Genomic DNA, 12,393 nt, shown 5'->3' with positions numbered 1-12,393 from the left:
AACTCCTCAATCGATTCGAACAAATCTATTTGAATTAGGATTTACAATAAGCCTAATCAATCAAATCATCTTACCCAAATTCACAGCCGAAAAGGTTGCTGCCGGTATGATGTAGCTGCTGCTGGAAACACCACAACTCTTGTCGAACACCTCTTCATTGCCCGGATCCAAAAAGGAAACACCCAATCAACACAATACCGTAATGAGATACACAAATCACCACTAGAAAGCGTACACACTGACCTTACGTCTGCTTACAGCCACTGCTTATCCACAGCTAGGGATCGTAACTGCTGAAATTCCTCGGAAGAACACAACTACTCTTGTTGGGAACCTCCGCATTGCCTAGACAAAAGAGGATCAGAGAAACAACCATAAAGTTATTTATTACCAAAAATCCAGTAGCAACCTTACCTATCCAAAACTTACCAAATGCCAACAACTTGGACCAAGCAAAGCACTGATGATGGATCTAGGGCATGGATTGCAACAAGAACACAACCACAGCGAGAAAGCAGATTCGATTGCCTACCCTCAACGCCCTAAGGCATCTCCACGCAACGATTTGGTGGCACGGCTTGTCATCGCGATGACTGATCGAAGCTGATGAAGGATCTAGGGCACAATTGCACACGGAAAAAAAAAAAAAAAATAGTTGAAGATATTTCCTCACCTCTGTGCTCCGAACCCTAATCTGCACCGGCGATCGATCAAGGGCAGAGGGAATCGTAGACCGTGCTAGGGCACAGATCGGAGAACATCCAGAGAAGAAGAAATCGAAGCTAGCCTCGAAGCCCTAATTGCCTCTTCATTCCGGCGATCGAATGGATCGGGCTCGATTCAATAGCGTCGGCTCGTCCCCGTGAGAGAACCAGTGGCGAGGAGAAGAGATCAGAGCTAGAACGAGAAGGGCCTTGGCTAGATCTGGGCTTACTAGGCGTCGATGCCGGCAGAGGAAGATCGCCGGAGCTCCGTTTCTGTCGGCGCCGATTCGTCCGTGAGCGAGAGGCAGCGTGAGCAGAGGGTATCGGGGAAGGAGAGAAAATCGCAGTGGAGAGGAGGGTCGAGTTCGGCGTTTGGGGAAAATAAAAAGAAAAGGGAAATGTTTTATAAATAAAATATTTCCTCCATTAAACGGGTATCCCAAACAAGTTTAACCCGAACCCGAAATTGATCCCCTCAAAACATGTCTTACGAGATCCGAAAAATTCCCAGAAAATTTCTAAAAATTCCAAAAAAATTCTATAAGGCTATTTCTCAAATAACCCTATTAATTAAATTTTTCCGAGATCTCACATTATTAATATTTAGAAATACTATAGAAATATTCTTGAGATTTTTAGAAATTTTTAGAGTATTTTTAGGCAATTTTTGGAGGTCGTTTGGTATTTTTACTAAACGAAAGAAGTTTCGACAAAAATAATGTCCAAGCCAAGATTCGAACCGGAGACCTCAGATTAAGTAGAACCCTAAGCGAATCCAGCTGACCAAGTGTGCAAGCGGGCGATGCTAATCAAATAAGGGACGAAATATATTTAAGCAGTAGTTAGATAACAGAATACCCTAGTTATAAAAAGAGGACTTAATTTTCTCGAGACCTGATTCCTCTCTTCCCTTCTCTCGCGCGCGCCGTTCTCTTCTCGGGCGAAACCGTAGCAGGGAGCTAGGGCTTTTTCGGCGGCCGACGAGGGTGTTCTCCGAGGGATTCTTCACGCGGTGGTGAACCTCTCGTCGAGGAGAGTCTGTGGGCGCAAGGATAGGTCGAGAGCTCGAGTTTTCCCGAAACCCTAGCTGCCTTCTTCCCGGCTGTGATTGCAAGAACGCAAAGGTAAGTTGCTACTCACCTGTAGTAGGATAGCTCTGAGGTTTATTCCTTGTTCCTCTTCTTGTTTCCGAAGCTTTGCATGAAACCTTAGAGCTTGCTTGTAGGTGAATTGATAAGGTATTGTTGTCTCACAGCATGCCTCAAGAGTTGTACTTCCTTTTTATTTCATAGCATGCCCTCAAGAGTTGTATTTCTTTGTTGCTATTCTTTTGTCAAGCCAGAACAACCCTTATAATTAGCCTTGCGGTTTTTGGTCTTGTTGCTAGGCAGTGATCATGAAATGGTTGAGATATGTAGCATCTCAGTTTTAGACTCCCTTGATAACTCATGATGCCAATAATTTTTATGCACCGTTAGGATTTTAAAGTAGATCCTCTTATGAAAATAGGTTAAGCGTTATACAGGTTCTTGTGAAATAGTTTTATTTTAAGCATGCTAGTTACTCTCTTGGTTGCCATTCAACGGATAGGAATAGCCATATAAGTTCACACTACAAATTCACTTTTCCTTTGATTTATGTCTGTTGTAGCATGCTTAAGGAATTCAGATTTGCTTTCCTTTGTTTTAATTCTGTTGTAGCATGCTTAAAGAAGTCAGATTTGCCTTCCTTTGATTAATTCTGTTAAGTATTTCAGTACAGTTTTATTAAGTATTTTCATGCAATTCTGTTAAGCATTTCAGTACAGTTTTATTAAGTATTTCCATGCAATTCTGTTAAGCATTTCAATACAGTTTTATTAAGTATTTCCATGCAATTCTGTTAAGCATTTCAGTGCAATGTTAATAAGCATTTTAGTGCAGTTTTGTATGAGACATCCTTTTATTAGAGGTATTAACAAGTATAAGAAAGATAAAGAAAAGAAAGAAAAAGGTCAAGGCCTTAAGTAGATCCCAAAGTCAAGACTTTAGGGATTTTGGTACACAAGGTGCTTGTTAAAATGTCAAGACATTTAAAGAAGAAGTAATTAAGATATTTTACTTTGAAGAGGCTAGTACCCGACTTCCAAGGTTATCGTTAAACAAATCCAGGTGACAAATTCCAAGGTCTTGGCCCTGGTAAGACCAAGGTCTTTACCCTCGTAGGACTGGTGACTAGCTACCACAGTCTCTATTAGGGAGCGTGCATTGGTACTAAGCCTGGGCCCAAGAGAAGCTTTATTATTATTTTGAAGTATAAGAGTATAAGTTTTGGAACAAACAAAATAAACGTTATATCAGTTTTAATTTCAGCAAGTTAGCTTCTTTATTTTCAAGTTCAGCAAGTTAGAACTGATTGTTCCTTTTAGCACTGCAAACCTTAGTTTAACTGCTACTTTCAGTTGAGCATGAGCAACTTTCCTTTGCTGTTTAGACTTTCCTTTGCTATAGATGTACATGTGCAGTTTTCATTTGCTGTTATTTGAGCATGTGCAGTTTTCATTTTTGCTATTAGTAGAGCACGAGCAAATTTTCTAGATTCTTTGCTATTGAATATGCATGAGCAAATTATTTTTCATTTTACTATTAGTAGAGCTCGAGCAGTATTTTCTAGCTTTTCCCTTTGTTATTGAATATGCATGATCAGATTTCATTTTCCATTTCTTTGCTATGGATTTGAGCATGAGCAGTATTAAATTATAATGCTATTTCTTTGCTATTAGATTAACATGAGCAGCTATATATGTTTCTTTTAGAGCATTTAGTTTCTAGTTTCTTCTTGTAGACATGCACATTCGAGTTTTTGTGAGTTAGATAGCGCTTACTAAGCATTCGCTTATAGTTTGCATTTCCTCTTACTGCAGATAAAGGAAAGGAAAAGTTTTAGCAAAGGAAGGCGACAAGGAGGTGTTCGATGATGTGTGATGCCAGGACTATGGGAGAGATTTGGGGCATTACTAAGTTTCCGTGTTTTAGTGATTAAGAAACATTTGAAATTGTACTTTAAGATCCATGTCATTTGAGATTATTTTTGTTTTAAATTGCATGTTAAGATGAGCTCAGTTTAGTAAGTATGTACTTTTGGTGTTTGCATGGAGATATAGTTTTATATGTTTCTGTTTTTATGAGATATATGTGCATGTTTATGTTGTGGAGTATTGTATTGTATTTTAGTCTTGTTGAACTGCATATACTCTGTCGAAATTTTAAGTTTTCTGGAAAAAATTAAGTACGGATTTTTATATTAGTTAAGTAAGAATCTATAGTAGTTATGTAACGGACACCTTTAGAGGGTAGTGAGAAGGGTGGTCGTTACATAATCTATCTACTAAACGTGTTCCTAGAACTACAGTTACAAAAGTAATTAAAAAATTAGTAAAACAAGAGAAAAAAATTAATTAAAAATTTTAGTAAATTAAATAAAAAAGTTTTTTTATGTTTTGATATTTGGAGTGATCATTGGCAAACACATTCGTGTTACTTGTCGAATTGATAACTCCTAGAATATCCAAAAAAAAATTGTTAGCTTATAAAGTTTTTTATGAATCACATAATACTCACAACATCTCATAATTATTATGTTTAATTTAGAAGAATATGGATTAACTCATAAAATATTTTCAATATCATTTGATAATACTAGTAATGAAGAACTTAAATTTATATGTCAACATGTTATTGGTGGTTTATTCTTCCATACTCATTGTATTTGTCATGTTTTAAATTTATATATTCAAAATGGATTAAGAATTTTAATAAATCATATTTAACTAATTAGAAATGTTATTTCCTATTTATGGTCGCATTCATCTATAATGAAACAATAAGGTAAATTTTTGTAAAAATAATGAAATGAAACCTAAAAAAATTTCAAGTAATGTACCAACATGTTAGAATTCAACATATGAATTGTTAGTAGATTCATTTTAATATAGAAAATTATTATGCTCATTTTACACAAAATATTAATTATACTAATATATATTTATTTTTACAACAATGAAATATTTGTAGTAGTATTTGTGAATTTTTAAAAGTACCATATAGGAATTTTAGAATTATTTTATGATTTATTTTGATTTTATCGTTGATTTGGATGTCCTAAAGTGGTGGTCACAGAAGGCTCAAAGTTTTCTCGTCCTCCCTACGATTACTAAATTTTTTTTTACTTGTCCAGTGTCAACAGTTGTTGTGAAACATACGTTAATATCAACAGTAACATATTGGATGAATGATGATCAACTTTATCTCCTGACCCATTAGAAGCCTAAGCATTATTCGATGATTAGCCCAGAGCCAAAAAAAGAATGCAAGGAATACAACTTTCAGATGACGAAATTACACGAATAGTGAACTATAACAACTCATAATTATTATGTTTAATTTTAGAAGAATATGGATTAACTCATAAAATATTTTCAATATTATTTGATAATGCTAGTATTGAAGAACTTAAATTTATATATCAACATGTTATTGGTGGTTTATTTTTTTCATATTCAGTGTATTTGTCATGTTTTAAATGTTATCATGTTTTAAATTTATATATTCAAGATGAATTAAGAATTTTAACCAATCATATTAAACTAATTAGAAATATTATTTCCTATTTATGACTGCATTCATCTATAATGAAATAATGGGATAAATTTTGTAAAAATAATAGAATGAGATATACCGAATTCAACATATGAATTGTTAGTAGATTCATTTTAATATGGAGAATTAAAATGAGAATTATGTTCATTTTACACAAAATATTAATTATACTAATATATATTTATTTTCACAACAATGAAATATTTGTAGTAGTATTTATGAATTTTTAAAAGTACCATACATGAATTTTAGAATTATTTTGTGATTTATTTTGATTTTGTCGTTGATTTTGATGTCTTAAAGTGGTGGTCATAGAAGGCTCAAAGTTTTCTCCTCCCCACGATTGCTAAAATTTTTTTTGCTTGTTTAGTGTCAATAGTTGTTGTAGAACAAACGTTAATGTCGACAATAACATATTGGATGAATAATGATCAATTTTATCTCCTAACTCATTGGAAGTCCAAGCATTATTCGACGATTAGACCAGAGCTGGAAAAAGAATGCAAGGAATATAACTTTCAGATAACGAAGTTGCACAAATAGTGAACTATGATAAATCATGCACAAATCGTGAATTGACAATTATGAATCATAATCGTCTAAAATGATTAAAATTAAAGGTTAACTCCACAATTCTAAACCGTCGAACCTATAGTTTAAAACCGTTGAACTAATCGTTCTAAACTGGGTCGGGTTTGTAGAGGAGAATTCAACCACACCACTAACTCTGCAATGGGAATGCGTGGAAAAAAAATTAAAGACAAAATCATTGACTTAAAAAAGAGAGAAGTTTGTATTGATTTATTAATCAAGCACAATAATAACTAGATATTGGTTTGGAAGAAGTGGTTGGTTAGTGTTTGTTGGATACACCATAATTAAACCAATTAAATTAATTAAACGAAAATGACATTTTAAACAAAAACAATTAGAAGACCAGTTACGCCTAAAATTTTTATATGATATCCGTATAAAATTTATATTAAAATTTTTAATGTACCATATCAATATTAAAATTTTGTAAAATTAAGATGAAATTTTGGTATGAAATTTTTTTATATCAAATATTTATTAGATATACGGGACTCAGCATCCTGAATACTCACCACTCTCTCGCTGGAGACACGTGAGTGTACCCGACTCCTCAAAGCCAATACACAACGGTCCCACCGTCACAATCTTCCTCTACCCATCGGTGGCCTAACGTCGACATAAAACTAAGAAGATACAATCTTCCTTAAATACTCTCTTCAGTCCTTTTGCTGGCTAAAGACCGTTCTCGATACTTTTAAGTTGGGTGGCTGTTTCGTCATTAGGATGCGATAGTGACGATCGCATCGTCGCTCTCGATCGTCGTCCAAGTCTCGGAAGAAGGGACGACCTTTTCCTCCGATCCTCCCTGCATTTGAATCTGTGAGAAGCTCTTCTTTCTCGATCGCTCTCCCTCTATTTAAGGTTGGCCGTTGGAGTTTGACCTCAGGCGTCAACCGTTCAGCATTTTGTTAGGGTTAGAGCACCGCAGGTGCGTCGAAGTTCTCTCTTCCTTTTTCTTATTGCTGGTGCTTTGTGGTTTTGGATCCATGCATCCTGCAAGGTATCTGTTTGAACTCTTCTTGGATTTCGGTCTATATATTTATTTTCGAATTAAGAGATTAGATCGAGTGAAAAAGGCGCTCCCTTGTTCGGCTTGCTTGGGGTTGAATGTCATTTGGGCAGTTTGATTTGCTCATTGATTAATTTTCAACCATACTGTATGAGAATTGACCTACTTTTGGGTGAAATTAGCTTGAAGATTTTTTTTTCTTGGATTTGTTTATCTAGATTCGTTTGGAGCAGCAAGAAGATTTGTGGTGGATTGCGTCTCATTGGATAGAGTCCCGCATTGTCTTGTTTTGGGGGGTTGTGTATCCGTGAAGTTAGCTGTGATACTCTTCCTCCATTCAATTCGAAGGTGGAGTTTATGGCCGCTGCTGTAATTAGCATGACCACTGCAGCGCTGGATTGGGTATCTGTGGTTTTTGATGCTCCGCTTGCCCGAGCTGTTGTCTTTGGTGTTCACATAGATGGTATGAACTGTTCTTCCATGTCTCTGAAAATGAAACTTTATGTGGTTTTAATTTTTCCATGTTTCTCATAACCGGGTATATATTGACATTATGTTGGCTTTTTCTTGATTGAAGGACACTTAGTTGTTGAAGTGCTACTTATAGCTGTCATACTGTTCCAACTAACAAGAAAAAGTTACAAGCCGCCCAAGAAACCCCTAACTGAAAAGGTTTGTCTACTTTTTGGAATTGTTACTTTTGCTACAGGTCCACTAATTGCCTTCTAAAGATAAAAAGGAATTCATCCATTTCTCCTTCCATGATTTTCTAGATTTTCTGGTTCACCAATGTTGATATTCAGATTCCTAGTGGATATGCCTTTAATCATTATGGCATTGTACATCTAAAGATAACTTCTGCAAATCTTATTTTCTTTCCGTAGGAAATAGATGATCTTTGTGAAGAATGGGTTCCTGAATCCCTTCATCCGCCTATCACTGAGGAAATGAAAGTTGAGCCTCCAACCTTAGAAAGGTAGGTAGAATCTTAGAATTATTTTACGATGTTCACGTAGTTGAGTCATTATAACATATCAATCTTTGTTAATTTTTGAAATATATGAGGTTAATATTTATATTACAACTTCTGAAAGGCTCTATTCTTCCACTTATCCTGAAAGATTAAGAAATTAGGAAAGAGACTCATCTGGACATTGTATTCTCACCATTTCTATTCAGTAGGCATATTGGACTAGACTGGCATGGATTAACTCAGCTTGACTGAGAATATATTGCTTGCATTGTTAGGATTCAAACACAATATATGCATTGGGGCATTGCCAAAAGTTGGGGTGGTCGGTACTTGGTAATCCTTGAAAGTGCTTTGGCAATTCTATATTTAGGAACTCATATTTGGTAGTTTACGATCTTTTTAGTCATTTTTGGGTTTTCATGAAATTTAGGGAGGTTAGAAGAGAAAGTACAATGATTTTCCTAAGACCTGCATGGCATTTAATTTTTCTATGTGAGTTTAAGTACCAACAAACACTGATCCTCAACCTCAGTTCCTACTAAAAAATTGTTTAAATATTACTTCAGAAACTTAGGCTCCTCAAGTTGGTTGTTTTTTAACCTTTCTAGTCTTATGACGTAGCTTAGTGCAACTAGGTAATAAAATTTACATAACTATATAAATAAAAGGTTCTCTCCTTCTATTTGATTTGACAACCTGATGTGATTTTATTTATTATTATTATCATTATCTTTTTTATTGTGTGTGTGCATCAGGTGCAAAAGAACCGTTACAACTTATTCATGTCATGATTTTATGCATACATGTTTTTATTTGTCTCCTTGTTGAGATAAAGCTTTAAATGATTAAACTTCATAATACATCCATCCATATTTTCCTCCTACTAAGAAATGTTTGATGCAGTGCTGCAGGGCCACACACGGTAATTGATGGAAAGAAAGTTGTGAATTTTGCTTCGGCAAACTATCTAGGACTTATAGGCAATGATAAGATAATTGTGAGAATCAACTCCTAATTTTTCTCCATGTAATTTCTTGTTATTACTTCACAAAAATATGTCATACAAGTATATATTTCAGGATTCATGTGTTGCCTCACTAGAAAAGTATGGCGTCGGTTCTTGTGGTCCTCGTGGTTTCTATGGAACAATTGGTCAGTCTTGTTATTTTTCATTCATACTTTATACTGATGATGGTTCACTTATTCTTTGGAACAATATACTAAACAATTAGTTCTGAACTAATAAGTTGCACACTATAGATGTCCACCTTGATTGTGAGACGAGAATTGCAAAGTTCATGGGTACTCCAGATTCAATACTCTACTCTTATGGCATCTCAACCATTTTCAGTGTCATTCCAGCATTTTGTAAGAAAGGAGACATTATTGTTGCGTAAGTTATCTTCTCATATAATCTTTGTATATCATTTCATATGTTAATAGTATTGCCTAAAATAAACAACTGACTGTTATTCTAAAGATTGGGCTATTTTTTCCATTCTCCCTCGATAAATGGAGAAAATATGTGCTTTATTTGTCATTACTTCTGAAGAAATTAAATGGAAAAAGTATCACACTGTTGTTGACGTTTTATTCCATGCAGTATTTATGCTGCTTCATATCAGTGATTGAAAATCTAAATATCAGTGACTGAAAATCCTACATTGTTGCCTTTAAATAGGTCATTGACTTTGGCACTTCAATTCTTTGTTGTTGATCCTTCTGGTTGCATTTGAAAGACTGTATTCCCATCATCATTAGCTTCCATAGTCGAGAAAATTTGTGCTTATTGACTGAAAATCCTATATTAATGCCTTTAAATAGGTCATGGCTTTGGCACTTCAATTCTTTGTCGATCTTTTTGGTTGCATTTGAAAGACTATTCCCGTCATCATTAGTTTCCATAGTCAAGATCCTTGAGCTTATCATTAAATGAACAAAGTAATAGCTCTCATGAACCAAAATCATTCCTCCATATAATGGATCACTTGTCATGATTTCTTTGTTCAACTTTCTAGTTGTCCAATTGAGTATTTTGTTAGATTACATACATAAATGGGTCTACCAGACTGATTCACATAGTTAATTCCCACAATAAACTTATGTTTTGCTTGATTTTACAGAGATGAGGGTGTTCATTGGGGAGTGCAAAATGGGCTTTATCTCTCAAGAAGTACTGTTGTTTACTTCAAGCATAATGATATGACATCACTAGAGGGCACTTTAGAGAAATTGACTCGTGGAAATAGGCAAGCAGAAAAGATTAGACGCTATATTGTTGTTGAAGCACTTTACCAGGTATTAATGATTTTCACCATAGTTTCTTTCCCTGTTTCATCCAGCTATTAGTAACTCAACTCTCCACTGCAAAACTTATCTTGTCCCAGTGGATGGTTCCTTTTAGATTTGTCATCAACATCATCGTCAATATGAACTCTTTTAGTAGCCCACTTTCTAGATAGGCAATTTCTTATATTTGAAATACCAAAAAAATAAAACATCTTAATATCTTTAAACCAGAATTCTGGTCAAGTTGCCCCATTAAATGAAATTATGCGGCTAAAAGAGAAGTACCGCTTTCGGGTCATATTGGAAGAAAGCCATTCCTTTGGTGTACTTGGAAACACTGGACGAGGTCTTGCTGAGCATTATGGAGTATCAGTATGTCTAACCTTTGTTTTCCCACATTCTATACACCGTTTGGACGCAGTTTCTAATTGATTGATCTTACAGATTGAGAAGATTGATATAATAACTGCTGGTATGGGAAATGCATTGGCCACCGATGGGGGGTTTTGCATTGGAAGTGCCAGAGTAGTTGATCACCAGGTACGAATGTTGCTCTAGCTAACATGAATTGCAGAATCATGTCAGTGACTCTTTTTGACTGATGGTATTTGCAGCGTTTGAGTAGCTCTGGATACGTCTTTTCTGCATCTTTACCTCCCTATCTTGCAAGTGCTGCAGTTGCCGCTGTGAACTACTTAGAGGATAATCCAACTGTTCTCACAACATTAAGGAGCAATGTTTCTCTGCTCTGGAAAGGTAAAATCTTTTTTCCAAGAAAATTTATTGCTTTTAAATGCATATGGCACCTTCATAGTGTTTATTCCTTTTCCCATGTCACTTTTTTTTTCTCTCGTACTGGTTGGACCTACTTGATGATAAATTTGGAAAATCTGTATGCTGTAGCATTATGGTATGTGCGCTCACTGAACAATGACTGCACTTCAGTGCAGTCTCTATTCCAGCCAGGTGATTATACATACACATGGGTTCAGTTTTCTTGTTGTTGCATGTCATTTTAGTTGTCTGAGATGTGTTTGACTTCATACTTTCTGGTATTCCATCCAATATTATTAGCCAGTATCTGAGAATGAAAGCTTTCATATGTTACACGGAATATTCAACTTGTTATCTTCATTATTCTATCTCAACTAGTGTGTTTTGATGGCATTAAATGTTTGATTTATTATCAGATTCTTAGTTTTGCTTTATATCACATAGTTGGAAACTAAATATTGAACCCAAAATATGTAAGAATATATTTGCTACTTTGGTTTGAGTTACCTCTCTAACTCATGGAAATTTAAACTTTTTTGGAGTGCAGGGTTATCAGATATACCAGGTTTGACAATTGCAAGTGATCCATCATCACCCCTTGTCTTCCTAAAACTTAAAAAACCAACGAGTTCCTCCAAGTGTGACTTGGAACTTCTAAACAAAATTGCCGAAAGGGTAAGCTGTTGGACTATCATTCACAAGCATACCAAATTATGCATACTCTTTGACAATTTCTGACTTGGTCCAGGCACTTAGGGAAGATTCTGTCTTTGTTGTTAGCACAAAAAGGTCAGTTCTGGATAAGTGCCATCTTCCCGTTGGCATTCGCTTATTTGTTTCGGCAGGTCACACAGTATCCGACATCAAGAAAGTTTCCGACTCCTTGCGAAGAGTTGCAGCCCTGGTTCTAGCTGAACATATCTAAGCTTGATATGAAGCAAACATTCAATCATCCACCACGCAGAGGTCGAAGGCTAGTTCTGTAGCTTGCCTGAGTTTTATACTATTTTTTTTTCTTGCTTGGAAAAGATATTAAAAAAGAGTAGGGAATGGATGCATGATTTACTTTTCAGAATTATTTTTGTTAATTAAAATTGTCCAGATCGAATTAATTGATTGCCGTACCCTTCGAACAAATGCTAGACTCGATCATTCTCCAGCAAATGGCCACGTGTAGATAAAAATGCTGAATTGATTGTTAATCTTGTCTTATTGAAGTAACTATTATGTAATTCGACAGGTGCACTGTCCTTTTTCCTTGCATATTAAAGCTTGATTTTAATTTTCCTTCGCCAAGTTAATATCCTTAATAATACCGATTCCTTCTGCCATATTGTCTAAAAAGTTCCATTTCTCGGAATCTTTGACTGCGCTTCGTTTAGTAAAATGTCCAACATGAAGCTCATTAAATCT

The 12,393-nt window shown here is 35.3% G+C and overlaps 1 protein-coding gene across 5 annotated transcripts; it reads left to right on the top strand.

Moving 5' to 3' along the window:
* The first annotated feature begins 6,608 nt into the window (after window positions 1–6,608).
* LOC122056235 (long chain base biosynthesis protein 1b-like) lies at window positions 6,609–12,171 on the top strand. 5 transcript variants are annotated; one of them, XM_042618093.1, is made up of 14 exons: window positions 6,615–6,754; window positions 6,837–6,935; window positions 7,163–7,407; window positions 7,522–7,616; window positions 7,829–7,920; window positions 8,821–8,914; window positions 8,997–9,069; window positions 9,178–9,310; window positions 10,041–10,215; window positions 10,438–10,578; window positions 10,651–10,746; window positions 10,821–10,962; window positions 11,528–11,655; window positions 11,729–12,171. In XM_042618093.1, exons 3-14 carry the CDS (start codon window positions 7,302–7,304, stop codon window positions 11,903–11,905), a joined length of 1,452 nt encoding a protein of 483 aa, XP_042474027.1. In that variant the 5' UTR covers window positions 6,615–6,754; window positions 6,837–6,935; window positions 7,163–7,301; the 3' UTR covers window positions 11,906–12,171. The 5 variants fall into 5 exon arrangements, with proteins under 5 accessions (XP_042474045.1, XP_042474019.1, XP_042474035.1 ...); XM_042618111.1 differs by having other exon boundaries at window positions 6,609–6,863; window positions 7,293–7,407; XM_042618085.1 differs by having other exon boundaries at window positions 6,609–6,863.
* The last annotated feature ends 222 nt before the right edge of the window (window positions 12,172–12,393 follow it).

This window comes from Zingiber officinale, chromosome 1B (genome assembly GCF_018446385.1).
Source record: "Zingiber officinale cultivar Zhangliang chromosome 1B, Zo_v1.1, whole genome shotgun sequence".
NCBI lineage: Eukaryota > Viridiplantae > Streptophyta > Magnoliopsida > Zingiberales > Zingiberaceae > Zingiber > Zingiber officinale.
This window is presented reverse-complemented; position numbering and strand designations above follow the sequence as displayed.

Excerpts from the sequence above, each read along its gene's own strand:
- LOC122056235 (XM_042618111.1), top strand. The coding sequence starts at position 7,302 with ATGGCCGCTGCTGTAATTAGCATGACCACTGCAGCGCTGGATTGGGTA. Across the intron at positions 7,408-7,521 it reads CTTTGGTGTTCACATAGATG|GACACTTAGTTGTTGAAGTG; the intron begins GTATGAACTGTT and ends TCTTGATTGAAG. Across the intron at positions 7,617-7,828 it reads AGAAACCCCTAACTGAAAAG|GAAATAGATGATCTTTGTGA; the intron begins GTTTGTCTACTT and ends TTCTTTCCGTAG.